Source organism: Myotis yumanensis, unplaced genomic scaffold (genome assembly GCF_028538775.1).
Source record: "Myotis yumanensis isolate MYYU_CA2020_CCGP unplaced genomic scaffold, mMyoYum1.0.hap1 SCAF_10, whole genome shotgun sequence".
Taxonomy (NCBI): Eukaryota; Metazoa; Chordata; class Mammalia; order Chiroptera; family Vespertilionidae; genus Myotis; species Myotis yumanensis.
Window position 1 is genome coordinate 69,182,234 of NW_027223761.1, and position 14,137 is coordinate 69,196,370.

Here is a 14,137-nt window from a genome sequence, read left to right on the forward strand (position 1 = left end):
ATTGAGCCAAACCAGCTAGGGCTACTGACTGACTTTTAACACCCACCTGGCTTGCTTTGGAATGATATGGCTTTTATGCAGTCAAGTTAGGGGAAGAACCACAAAAAATTGTCAGACTTCGGGGACACTCGTGTTATCTGCTGCCCTCTTGTGGCCAAAGTGGGTACTGCACACTTGGAAAGCGAATGACTGGCACAGAGTTTCCCTGGGGAAAACGGGAAGAAGATGAAACTAAGAGTCATAAATGTAAGGCTAAGGCGAGTGCAATGGACCCAGAAGGAAAAAGAGGTGTTTGCTAAGGACTTTCTGACGCTGTCGCTCTGTTGTAGCAGGAAACATGATCACTGAGAACATGTTCAGGGCATGGACTCAGCCAGTGAAACTGTCCTGCTCGTGGTGGGTGTGCTTTCATCAGACAAGGTCGACACCTGCAGGCTGAAGTGGGAGGAAGATGCAGATGCTTGACTTTCCTACCTCCCCCCAACCACAGTGACCACTTCTGAGCTTTGCCCCTGCCCACCCTCCCCACTCGTCTGTAGGGAGAGAAGTCAGACTGTCCTTTGTATCATGACTCAGTCATAGGTCACTCCACACACAGCACTTAGGCCTTGTCACATGATGTGGCACTTCATTGATGCTCACTACTCTCTCACCTGAGTTACAACTTCTTTCCTATGTACACAAATAAAAACAAGCACAAAGAAAGACCCTCTGGTCTGTTAAGCATATTTTTTTTTCTCCTTAAGAAAAGGAAGAATAATTTTAAGTGGTAAAAGAAGCTATCTAAGTTTTTCTTATATAAAAAGGAGCAGAATTCAGTAACAATAAAATGTGAGTGGGGAAACACAATAGAGACATTCAGACATGTGAAGGTTCCTAAAATTATTAACACTGCGGCATTTCTGAGTTTGGGATCTGGAAAGAATGTGTGTGTGCATATATGAGAGTGCCCACTACTGTTATCAAGAATGCCCCTTTTGGGTCCCCACAGGGGCATTTAATGAGACATATGTATTTAAATGAACGCAAGACACTTAACTCAGTGCCTGACATATAGAGAGAACTCAATATGTGCTCGTTTCCCATCTGCCCACAGGTCTCCCTCCTTGTGTGCTAAAGCAGGTGCATAATCCATCAGATCATGATGCCAGAATTTTAGACCTTTTAAAATTGTAGCAAGAGCCTAAATGCCATTGCTTTTGCTCAATAAGCTTCTGCTAGGCAGGTGATCAAAAGGCTGCCTGCAAGACAGCGTGGATTCTAAATTCAGGAATGACTGAATTAGGTCTCTCTTCACTGATTTTATATTTTATAAACAACTGTTTTAAGGAAGCAACGTTTAAAACGTGCCGTTGGACAGCTATAAAAGAACCAGAGCCCAGGTGTCCCATTGAAACTCAAAAGGGAATGGATGCACTGCTCGCTGAGCTCAAGTACTCACCTGGCACCTGGACAAATGGAGACGGAGAGGAACCGACGCTGCCCTGGAAGGCAAAGACAGCGAGTGTTTTCTTCTTTAGAAGCACGTTTGGATTTAAAGAAAAAAGATCAGGAATACATTTTACAAACATTGTTTTCTGATGCTCAGGAGCACTGTTTAGGGGGGTTAGATTGGTGGGAGTCAACTGAGACTAAGCATGTAAGCACTGGAGAACAAAGTTTTACAGGGAACAAAGAGAAACCAAAGTTTTAGACTCTGGTAATCATGCCAAAAAGCACTGGCTAGATGAAATGGAATAATCTACCCTTTGCTTTTTACTGTTTGCATTACTATTCTTCATCAAATCTATATCAAGTATAGTATCTATTTATCTATCTATCTATCTATCTATCTATCTATCATCTATCTCTACCTACCTGCATGGCATTTGGCTTCAACATTGAATTGCCACAATTTTAATATCTGCCTTTATGTAGAATCAAGTGCCACCGAGGATGGGGACCCTGACTGTGACTTGTCTTCAGTGCCCAGATCAGAATATGGTTCATAGTCAACACAATAAAAATATGTGGCATAAATATAAACCACAGGTAGTGAGCTTGGGAGGTTGGGGGATGTTGTCAGTTGAATTATATCCCCCAAAAGATATATTGAAGTCCTAACACTCAGTACCTGTGAACATGACCTGATTTGGAAATAGAAACTTTGAAGATGTAGTAGTTAAAGTAAGATGAAATCATGCTGCACTAGGGTGGGCCCTAGATCCAACATGAGTGGTGTCCTTTTAAGACAGCGGTTCTCAACCTGTGGGTCGCGACCCCTTTGGCGGTCGAACGACCCTTTCACAGGGGTCTCCTAAGACCATCCTGCATATCAGATATTTGCATTACGATTCATAACAGTAGCAACATTACAGTTATGAAGTAGCAACGAAAATAATTTTATGGTTGGGTCACAACATGAGGAACTGTATTTAAAGGGCCAGAAGGTTGAGAACCACTGTTTTAAGAAGAGGGGAGAGACACAGGCACAGAAGGGAGAAGCCACCTGAAGACAGAGGCAGACATTTGAGTGATACATCCTCAAGCTAAGGAACACAAGGATTGCCAGCAACCACCAGCGCCAGGAAGCGGCAAGGAGGGAGGCTCGCCTAGAGCCTTCAGGGGAAGCGGGCCCTGCTGACACCTCCATTTTGGACTTCCAGTCTCCAGGGCTGTGACTAGATAAATTTCTGTTGTTTTAAGCCACCACATTTGTGGCTTTGTTATTTGAGCCCTAGGAAACCAATGCAAGGACTGATGGACGATTAAATAGATGCTTCGAAACAGTGTGAGAGGTGGCATGGTCTGGCGAAGATGTGGGAGGAAGGCACTTAGGCTGGAGTTAGGGATGGGTGAGGAACACGTCCTGGAGGAAGTGGTGCCTAAGCTAACCTCTGAAGGGAAGTGTTTCCAGGTGTATAGTCTTAAAATATACAAATGCAAATCTGGCTTTAAGATGCTCAGGGACAAAGTGAAGTGGAAAATGTAGCTGTTTAGTAAAAGTTGAATCCTCAGTATCCAGTTCTATAGACCTGAGCTCTTGGCCCTGACCCTCACAGTCCTGTAGACTCTCAAGTGTGGAAGAGATTTTTATAGACAGTCTCATCCAACCACTCACTCAGTGCGAAATCCTCTCCATGCTAACACTGCATGCAGTTAGCTTCTGGTGATAAAGAAATCTGCTGGGGGTGGGGGGTTGAGGGAGGGAGTGATTAATGGGGAATTTATATGTATGTATGCATAACCCATGGACACAGACAATAGTGTGGTGAAGGCCTGGGAGGAGTGGGTGTGGGTGGGGGTGGAAGAGGGGGTGTCTTTGAAGGGGGAAGGGTACATCCAGTTTGATGGATGGAAGTATTGTCTCCTCAGCATCTGTCAGCCATTCTTTCACCAGCTGCCATGGCTCTGCCCCTAGACTCTATGGAAAGCATGGATAGAGCTCAGTCCAAGCTGCCATGGCCCTTCAGATTTTGACTTCTCTGTTGTAAAAGCTTTCGTAGCTTTCCCTCCACCACCAATCCTCAGGATCTTCTTATACCCCTTCTTCTTCTTCAGCCCAGGTTTAATTCTTACTGTGGAATTCCCAGCACCATATTCTCTCCAACTGAATTTTAATACCTGAGGACTCTACAAAGGTTTTACAATCTAAGTGTAGTTTATGTTATTTATTATATGATGAAAATAAGCCTTTTGTGTTCATTTTTCCTGCATAATTTTGCCCCTCCCTGATGTGGAAATTAAACTCTCTATCTCAATTCTTTATGGTTACCCATAAAATGTTACCTTGTATATTTATCAAAGACTACAAAGGATATCTTAAACCTTTCACCAACAGACAAGATCCTTAGAACATTAACTCTTACTACTGCTCTCTTAATTTATATATGTACATTTTCTTTCATTTTAGCTAGTTTTTGTTGTTGTTGTTTTGTCGCTTTTTTAAAAAAAATATTTTTATTGATTACAGAGAGGAAAGGAGAGAGAGAGGGAGAGAGAGAGAGAAACATCAATGATGAGAGAGAATCATTGATCAGCTGCCTCCTGCATGCCCCACACTGGGAATTGAGCCCCCAACCCGGGCATGTGCCCTGACTGAGAATCGAACCATGACCTCTCCCAGTTCATAGGTCAACGCTCAACCACTGAGCCATGCCAGCTGGGCTTAGCTAGTTTGTTTTTATTAAACTTATACAAATTAGGCATTGTAATTACATCATTTTATCCGCTTGCTCTTCTTCCAGACTTTTTTCCTAGATTCATTTTTCCTTCTTCTAAACTAAAACTTTAGAACATTCCTTTTGTGAAGGTGGTGTTGGTGATAAACTGTTTCAGTTTTATTTACCTGAAAATATTATTTCTTTGGCCCTTGTATTTGAAATATAATATTGCTGTGTTCACAACTATAACTTTATAGTTATTCTTCTGCTGGCACATACCACTCCATGACTGGCTTCCATGATTGCTGTTGAGAAGTTTGTTACCAACCTCACAGTTATTCTTTGTGACTATATTTCATTTCTTTCTGAGTGATTTTTAAAAAAATATATTTTATTGATTTCTTACAAAGAGGAAGGGAGAGAGATAGAGAGTTAGAAACATCAATGAGAGAGAAACATCGATCAGCTATCTCCTGCACACTCCCCACTGGGTATGTGCCCGCAACCAAGTTACATGCCCTTGACCGGAATCAAACCTGGGACCCTTGAGTCCGCAGGCCGACGCTCTATCCACTGAGCCAAACCGGGCAGGGCCTGAGTGATTTTTAAAATACTCCCTTTGTCTTTAAGATTTTTCAAGCTCATCTCACTTTATCTAGAGGTAGATTTTTAAAAATTTATCCTGCTTGGTATAGGATGTGCTTCATGTGTCTGAGAATTTGTTTTTCATAAGTTCTGGAAAAGTTTCATCCATTCTCTTTTTAGATAGTACCTTGTCTGTATTGTCTTTATTCCCTCCTTCTGGGACCCTTGTTTAGATGAATGTTAAACCTTTTACTTTTATCCTCTGTATCCCTTAACCACTCCTTACTTTATATTCATGATTCTTCCTTCTATATTTCGGTATAGATTAGTATAGAGTTCTTCAAATCTACATCCAGCTCACTTATTCTTTCTTCAACTGTAGTTAATTTTCTGTTTAACTCATATATTGAGTTTAAAAATGTGTTAATGGCCCTAGCTGGTTTGGCATCGGCCTGTGGACTGGGGGTTCCCAGGTTTGATTCCGGCCAAGGGCACATGCCTGAGTTGTGGGCTTGATCCCCCAGAAGGGGATGTGCAGGAGGCAGCCAATCAATGATTCTCTCTCATCATTGATGTTTCTATCACTCTCTTCCTCTCCCTTCCTCTCTAAAATCAATAAAATGTATTAAAAACATAAAAATACTATAAAAATAAAAATGTATTAATGATTATATTTTTTCATTTCTATAAATTCAATTTGAATTTACATGCTTGGTAATTTTTAAGTCTTTTGTTGAGTGTTCATTATTTATTAAGTTATTATATATTTTGTATCTGGTAATTCTAATACCTGAAAGTTCTGAGAATTTAAATTTATTGTTTATGCTGACTCTTATTCTTAGTGGTATGTTTCCTTAAGCATTTGGTGATCTTTGATTGAAACTCATATATGGTTAATCTGAATCTGTGAAAATTCAGGGTCCTAAATTGAGGTTGCTTTCCTCCAAAAGATTTATGTTTACATTTCTTGGGAGCCAGCTCCCTTCCAGGTTTCCCAAATTAATCCTGGACTCCCAGGTTGAGCCCTTCAAACTTGGCAACAGCTCACGGACCAGTCTTCACGTGTAAAGCTAATTTGGACACCCGTGCTCAGGGGAGCCTGTCTTTTGATGTAATCATTTTCTCATCATTCGATGTCTTAATTTCTGCCCAAACCTTTCCCAAACCTCCTATGACAACCCTACCCACCATTAGACCCAGCTTTGGAGATTTCCACTGCTTCCTGCCAGTCAATTGTGTTTCATGAAGGATCCAGTTTTATGTGGGTGAGCTCTCCCACCCCAGACCATCCATCTGCCTGAAACAAAATGGATTCCCTAAACGTTAAAACTAAATATTTCTGATTTTTACACAGCACAAAAGCTTTTATTTTTCTATGACTTTCAACATTTTTACCACTTGTAGTAATTTCATAAACATACTGTTAAAGACACGGCCAAATGTATCATATGCATTATTTCATTCAATTATCACAACAACCCCAGAGAGAATAACCCAAGCTCCCTTGCAGGTCATGCTGGTGGTGGGTGGGATCAAATAAAAACCTTTTGCCTTCTAAGCATTTTAATAGCTCAAATGTAAAAATAGGGAAGCATCAAAGTTAAAAATGTTTTTAAGGAGATGAGGGCCTCTAAGAGAGATTAATTATATAATTATCTAAAAGCTCACCAAAATGATCAAGTAGGATTTATACTTCCCTGTCTGGTATCTATCTATCAATCAATCATCTCCTTCATCTTTCAATGAATATTCTATTTTTGGAGGTTCATCTTTATGTAGGAATAATTTACATATAGTAAAATTGACAAATTGTAAGTATCCAATTTGATGAGTGACAAATTTGACAAACTCTTGTGACCCACCATCAAAATCATGACATAAAACATTTCCATAAATTTATTTTATAGCTATAGTTAGTGCTGCCCTCTCTACGGTGGCCTGGGAAATATTTAGAGGGATAAATATAAAAAGCAATGATAACGCGTCACTTCACTCCATCTCACAGGATATAGAAGAGCCCTGCATGGGCCTGAAGGGCCTGCATGGGCCTGGGAGGGATTTCACTGGGCAGGTTTCAGAGTTGGAACTTCCCCATCCCATTCCCAGATGTGAGAGGTTGAGCAAAAACAGCCTACAACACGAGCCTTCAGCATGAGCACCAGTTGCCATTGCTCATGTGAAAGGAGAACTCACATTCCTTTCTTACTTGTTCAAGATATAACACTCACCATGTTGCCACTCATCATGTGAATCCTCTAGAAATAACATTAATATCAAAGAGTCCATAACTTTTGACCAGACGAGATGGTATATAATTTTTATTTTGCATATTGCAAACAACAGGATCTTGCAATGCCAGGTACCCAAATTTAGAGGTTTATATTTGAATGAAATTTGCCAGTGTGCAACTTCCTGTAGCTAGCACAGCAGTCTCGCAGCTGCCCCCAAAGCCCTCCCATGAAAATGAGTTAATCTGAACTAATAGGTCACCAAGGTAGTAAAGTGATAAAACTTTCCCTTGAGCACATTTATAGTCCATTTTTATGACCCTATAATATTCTTAGGTGCCAGCCTAGAAGAAGGAACACATTGAAAGGAAGAGATCTCTGACTAGCATAAGACGTTTCACACTATTGTACAACATATTTTTAAAATTCTAACTATAAAGTTAAGAAAATATTTCTTTAAAGTTGAAGATAGTGCACCCTAACTGGTTTGGCTCAGTGGATAGAGCGTCAGCCTGCAGACTGAAGGGTCCAGTTTGATTCTGGTCAAGGGCATGTACCTTGGTTGCAGGCGCATCCCCAGTGGGGGGTGTGCAGGAGGCAGCTGATCAATGTTTTTCTCTCATTGAAACTCTCTATCCCTCTCCCTTCTTCTTTTTGAAAAAAAATCAATAAAATATATAAAAAAGAGGCGGATTTAAACTTGAAGATAGTGCTATTAATGCTTAAATAATAATAATCATAGCCACTTGTGAATAAATCCCTTTTCAAGGAATTTCCAGTTTATATATTTAATTACTCATTGTCATTATATTGATGGTTGGGAGAAAGGTGGAACTGATGATGTTATACTGAACATTTTTAAAACCAGATGTTACTATCTGAATTTAGATCCACCATAGGTCATGATTTTCCTCCAACTCTAAAATAAATGGAAAGTTAATGTGAGACAGTCAGCCTTTAGATGGGTTCCTGTGTTAGGTAGAAATACCTTCCTCCTCCAGAAGAAAATGGGCAGAGAGAATCAGATGCCTGAGCAATTGTGACAAATATGAAGTAGACCTTGGGTCATTCTGATTGGTGTGAAAGCTTATACACAGTGACTAAACTATACCAAGTCGGTTCTAATAAATCTTGCTGTTTCGAAAAGTTTGAAACAGGTTTTGGTTTTTGGACCACTTATCTTGAGTTATATAGTAATTTAATCATAACTTAGAAAAGTACTCCATAATGAATAGAAGCTACAGCTGTAAGCACCTGTCGTGTGTCCAGTGTTTTATATAATGTTGTCTCATTATAAGGTAGTCATTGTCCTCTGGGCTTTACAAAGAGGAAAGCACAGAGAAGGTAAGTCATTGTGTCTCCAGTCATCCATCTAGTAAATTACAAAACTGGGATTGAAACCCAGCTCCTCTGACTGCTCCCTCAATCTCTCAGTGACACGACCAGCAGGTTCCCTGCACTAGCCCTTCCATCGAACCACAGATGTTTACTGGGCACCTCTGAGGTACAAGGCACAGTGCTGAATGCTGCAGGTGCCAGGAAAAAATGCAACCCAACAGCTTAGATGAGGTTCCACTCAGGGACACAAGCCATTTGTGGTAGAATAAATGTGGCCACAATTTCTTTGCAGTTCCTCCCATCATGAAGTGAAGTCTACCACCCTACCCACTTTGACCCTGGGTTGGTTTTGTGACTTGCTTTACTAACAGAATGTGACAGAGGTGATGTTGGATGAGATTGAGAATCTAGGCTTCAAGAGGATTTGCAGCTTTTATCTTTGCTCGATTTATTATTGATTGATTGATTGATTCCTCACTTGAGGATATTTTTCCATTGATTTTTAGAGAGAGTAGAAGTGAGAAAGGGAGAAGAGAGAGAGAGAAAAACAGTGATGTGAGAAGACACACTGATTGGTTGCGTCCTGCATGCACCCAGACCAAGGCTGAGGATTGAACCTGCAAACCAGGTACCCCAGGTATGTGCCCTTGACCGGGAATCAAACCTGGGGCTCTATTGTGAACTGGGGCCCTCAGTGCCAATGTTTTAGGCACTGAGCCACACTGGCCCGAGCTACCTTTGCTTGTTTCAAGTGCTGCCTTCTAACTTCCTCTTAAGAAAGTCATTTGAGCCTCCTGGATATTGAGTGACAGTGTGGAAGTGAATCCAGGACCTCCTGCTGACAGCTAGCATATGCCAGACATGTGAGGGAGCTCTGTTGGACTTTAGCTAAACACAGCTGCACGAGTGAGGCCCAGGGGAACCTGCAGAGAAACTTCTAGCACACCCTCAGGAATGTGAGAAACCAGAACAATTATTATCAATTATTCAGGTTCCAGTGGGTTCTCAGGTAACTGATACAGACACACCCAGAAAACAGATCATGGTTCAGGTGCATGGCCCATGCTTCTACAGACTGTAGAAGTCCAAAGGGGAGAAATCAACTTGCTGAGGATTTGGACACTGAAGGATGAGAGGATGCAGCAAGGAGAAAGGAAGCTCCCAGCCGCAAGGGATTTTGTGAACCAAGCCCACAGGTGGGAAAGCACACCCACCTTCTATTCTTTAAGAGGGTATAAGCAAGTTGGCTTTTCAGGAGCAGAAGTTTCACTGAATTGATTAAATAAAAATGTATTGTGTGCCTACTATGTTTCCAGGAGTACAGAGAAGAGAAAGGCGTGGGTCCTGTTCTTTAGGAGGATGTCATTTCATAAGGAGCACAGTATACGTAAATAAAAGTGAGGATTGAAAGGACTAGCATCTCATGAGTACTTCATGCTAGACTCTGAGTCAAACACTTTACATATATTAATGTGTGTTTCACCATTTTTAGCAACAGCTAGCATTTGTGTGCTTTACATGCCTTGCACTACCCTAGATAATTTACATGCATTATCTCATTAAATCTGTACCATTAACCAATGAAATAGATTGTTGTAAGTTATCATCTCAGATTATATATTGGAAAACTAATAAATAGTATAATGAACTTGTCCAAGATCACAAAGCTAGTAAGTGACACAGGCTGGATTCCAATCTAGATTGATTATAACCATGATTTAGTATAGGTAGGGGTGAGGGTTTGGGTGGAGGTAAGAATGAAGGGAGGGAGGGAGGGAGGTGGACTGCTGTGTTAAGGGAAGGTGACTGAACACATCATACTACAGATTATATTTGAGTCCAGTTTTGAAGGATGAAAGGAAATGAATAAGCAGATAGAATAAGTGGTGTTATAGCTGGGGACCAGAGCGGGGCTCGAATGTGTGGGCAGCAAGTCACAGATAGGAATGTATGCAGGAAGTGTGCAGACAGAAAAGCTGAGGAGAAGCTACAAGGGGGTGGAGGAGCTAGGCCAGAAAGAACCTTTGATCCATATCAAGGAACTGTTCTTTGTTTGGTAGCAGGCAATGTGCCTGACAAGCTTTTAGCAGTGTGGACATGGTGGAAGTGGCATTCTAAGTAATTTAATCTGGGGCTGAAAATGATAGGTCAGGGATGGTTTGGGGGTGAGTTTTAAGTGATTTGCTCAAGGCTTCCAAATGTATAGAGGTAAAATGAAAACTAAAATACATTTAAATATTCTCTTGGGGAAAGGAATTTACTGTGAAAACATCAGTTTATGCCTTTTGTAATAGTGCATGTAAATATCTAACATTGATTTCAATCTTCATTGACTTGTTGGTGCAGCAACTTAATTTCTTCATAATATAACTAGAGGCCCGATGCACAAAATTTGTGCAAGAGTAGGCCTTCCTTACCCCAACTGCTGGCACCAGCTTCCCTCTGACACCCAGGACCCGGGCTTCCCTCGCAGCCCCAGCTTTGTCTGGAAGGTCATCCAGAAGGATGTCGGGAAGGACATCTAGTCTAATTAGCATATTACGCTTTTATTATTATAGATAACATAACAAAATTCTGGAAGATTGCACATGAAACTCAGAGTGGTGAGCCCTGGGAAGTAGGAGGGGATGAGTGGGGGCAGGGGATCTGTAGACTTCTATTTATACTTTTTACTGTTTGAAATTTTACCATGCATCACTTTTGTAATTAAAATAACTAGCTAATAAAAGCTAAAAAAATATAATTTAGGTTTTATATCTTTATCGTAAATCACAATTTCCTAATAAAATGATGATTCCAAATGTCTGAAATTTCTGGTACATGAACTATTTTATATCCTTTGGAAAGCTAAAGCAGTTACAGAAGTCCAACTCTGACAACTTCTTGAAATTTTGCTGTTAAATCTCTCCTGTTTGGCACAAAATTATACCCAGACTGTCTCCGTGAGGAAGTAATTTCTGTTGCCTAAGTTACAAAATGAAACACATTTTTTTTATCCCTGGGCCTTCATTTGCCTTTGGATGCTTTTTGCATTTCTGTAGCTAGATTAGAACAAGAACCACGGGGATGCATGATGGTAGGTGGTCCTGGACGCTTTGGCCAGAACTGAATCTGCAGACTGCAGCCCCGCCAACCGACTTGCCGTGGCTCTTGTGCTGCAAAACCTGGCTATTTTTGTGAGCTGTGCAAAAGAATTCACCACCAGGAAATGTTTTGAATTTCATGACATTAAAAAAAAAATGACAGAACCAACAGAACAGCTGAAAAAATAAGTTGCCTGTAAAAGGTTCGCCTTTGTTATTATTTTAAAAATTTTCTGCAATTGTGAAGGAGCAGGTGGTTGGGTAGAGAACACAGAGAGCCCTGGAAATGTGGTTTAGTTCTCTAAATAGGGCAGGATAGTGGGCTAATTAAAGTCAGACAATGGGCCGCTCTGAAAGCCTTAGATAAAGCATCCATTCAAATGAATAGCACAGATATAATGCGTACCTCTGTATTCAAACATTGGCATTTTGAGTTTATAGGGCATTGCCTGCTCAGAAAATGTTTTGTTTTTGTGAGTGTGTGTGTGTGTGTGTTTTAGGTTCTTTCTAGGTTCATGAAGGGAGTAAGCTGGCAATGTTAACAAGCAATATGCAAAGCACCGTGCTCTGGGAATGAGCAAAAAGGTGTACTAGGGTAAACATTGATTCCCTTTATCAATAGCCTTGCAAATGTTACAGATAAATGGATCCCTCCTCTGGCAATTCAGAAAAAAGCAGGAAGGGCAAATGCGATGGACTTATTAGCGAAAAAGAATCATTTCCCTAAGAGATTTAGTAACTAAACACAAAGAGTTAAGGTCCTGCTAAAAATAAGAAAAAGAAAAATCACATAAGAGAAATAATACCCCGCATAGCAAGACATACTGGGCCATGTGATGACCATTTGCTGTACCCAGGTAAGCATGAAAATCTCACCAAAGCTGGAAACCATTGTAGCATGGGTTTAGTGTATGAGTCTTGAAGAGATGATAAATGGTTTTTATGGTAAATTTCAAGAAATCAGAGGAGAGCATGAATATTTCTTACGATAGCAGTGGTACAGACATTTTTTGTACTCACATGTCCTCAGAGCTTGGGATGCCTGCTAACCAGAAATTGAATATAACATGTGTGTGCTCTGTTCTTAGCTTTGATAGTATAGGGATGTCCGCAATGGCTGTGCTTTCTCCCTTGAATTTATGTATGGCCAACTCCCTACATTTAAGGCATGGACAACCAGTTAGTTTATTTACATCAGGCTATTTACATTCTGCTTCTTCGGCCTTTTTATTGTTGTTTAGCACCACCGTTAGAATAGCACACTATATACATTGACCAAGTTTTAGCAGGGTTCGGAGGGTATAGCTTGATTAAAATTAAATTTTGATATTAGTATATATGTAGGATTTCATATGTCTTTTGTATGGAATACAAAAACTTGGCTTTGTACTTAAGAATGGAATCCATTGGTGGTCCCCATCTCCTCATCTTTTCTCATACTTTCATAAGAAGAGAAGAGCCTAAAGATATTACCCTCTCCTTTCCTTCATGGCTATTGTATTTATTAAGAATATGCATATGATCAATTAGTGTATAAAACTATGAAAGCATGCAGGGTGCCACAAAGATTGGGAGAGCATCTAAGACAGGGGTGGGCAAACTTTTTGACTCGAGGGCCACAATGGGTTCTTAAACTGGACCGGAGGGCCGGAACAAAAGCATGGATGGAGTGTTTGTGTGAACTAATATAAATTCAAAGTAAACATCATTACATAAAAGGGTACGGTCTTTTTTTTTTTTTTTTTAGTTTTATTCATTTCAAATGGGCCGGATCTGGCCCGCGGGCCATAGTTTGCCCACGGCTGAAAGAGGTGGATCACCAGGACAGCAGGTAAATGCTATCAGCTCTATGGGCTCAGGGATCTCTTCCAACCCTCAGAGGGAACTGATGTGCTTCCTGCCTTTGCAGTGGGAGAAGTGGCATTTTACACCCAGTCCCAGAAGTGAGCCATGGGATACCAGTCTCCCAGGTCAACTTGGCAATATTCAGAAAAGAAATCTCCCCTCATTAAAAAGCATAGCAGAAAAGGTCAGCGCCAAATGGGTTGGGTGAGGTAGGCCCTAGAGATCAATAGGAGGATAGCAAAGAGGCTTCTAGAAGGTCAGTGTGGTAGGTTCTCCTATTTTACAGAGAAGACCAGGTGCCATGGAGAGCCCAAGAGATTAGGGGTCCAGCAGTGGTGGGGAATGACAGAGAGGAACTACATTTTGAAAGCAGGTTATGATGGCACTAGAGAATAGTTCTAGACAGAACTATGAACTTGCATGTAGATATCTGAGTATCATAGGAATGAAAGGCTTTGGTTCTGATTTGAGCTGGGTGTGGCATCATCTGAGCAGCCTGCAGAATCACTACAGGGCGGGCAGGGAGACAGACATGAGGTGGAGAGGGAGCCAGAGTCATGAATGCGGCCATTAGGTATGGAATGTGAAGAATCAGGTGAGCACTGAGCATGGGAGCTAAGCAAAGTGGTTATTCCAAAGCCAGTCCTGCCTTGGGTCAGAACTGTAAATTTAAGAAGGCAGCACACTAGGTAAAATAAAGACCTTGGAGTCCAAAAAACCCTGGTCCAAATCTAAGCTTCACTGCTTTCTGTGAGGCTTAGTTTCCACATCTGAAAACAGGAGTGTCACCCTCTCAAGACGGTTGTGCTTCTAGTTGATAAATGAGATGTATTTACAACTGCACAAATGAAAATATTTGTAAAGTCCTGATTAGAAGCCCAGAAGTAAATGTTTTCTATTATTATTGATGTACTTT

General features: G+C 40.9%; 1 protein-coding gene across 1 annotated transcript in view; it reads right to left on the reverse strand.

Moving 5' to 3' along the window:
• The window catches only part of POU2AF2 (POU class 2 homeobox associating factor 2), a 36,090-nt gene that overhangs the window by 2,946 nt on the left and 19,007 nt on the right, over positions 1-14,137 (reverse strand). The window contains exon 3 of the mRNA XM_070426927.1: positions 1,442-1,484. Within this exon, the coding sequence (XP_070283028.1) occupies positions 1,442-1,484 (43 nt within the window). The remainder of the gene's footprint in view (positions 1-1,441; positions 1,485-14,137) is intronic.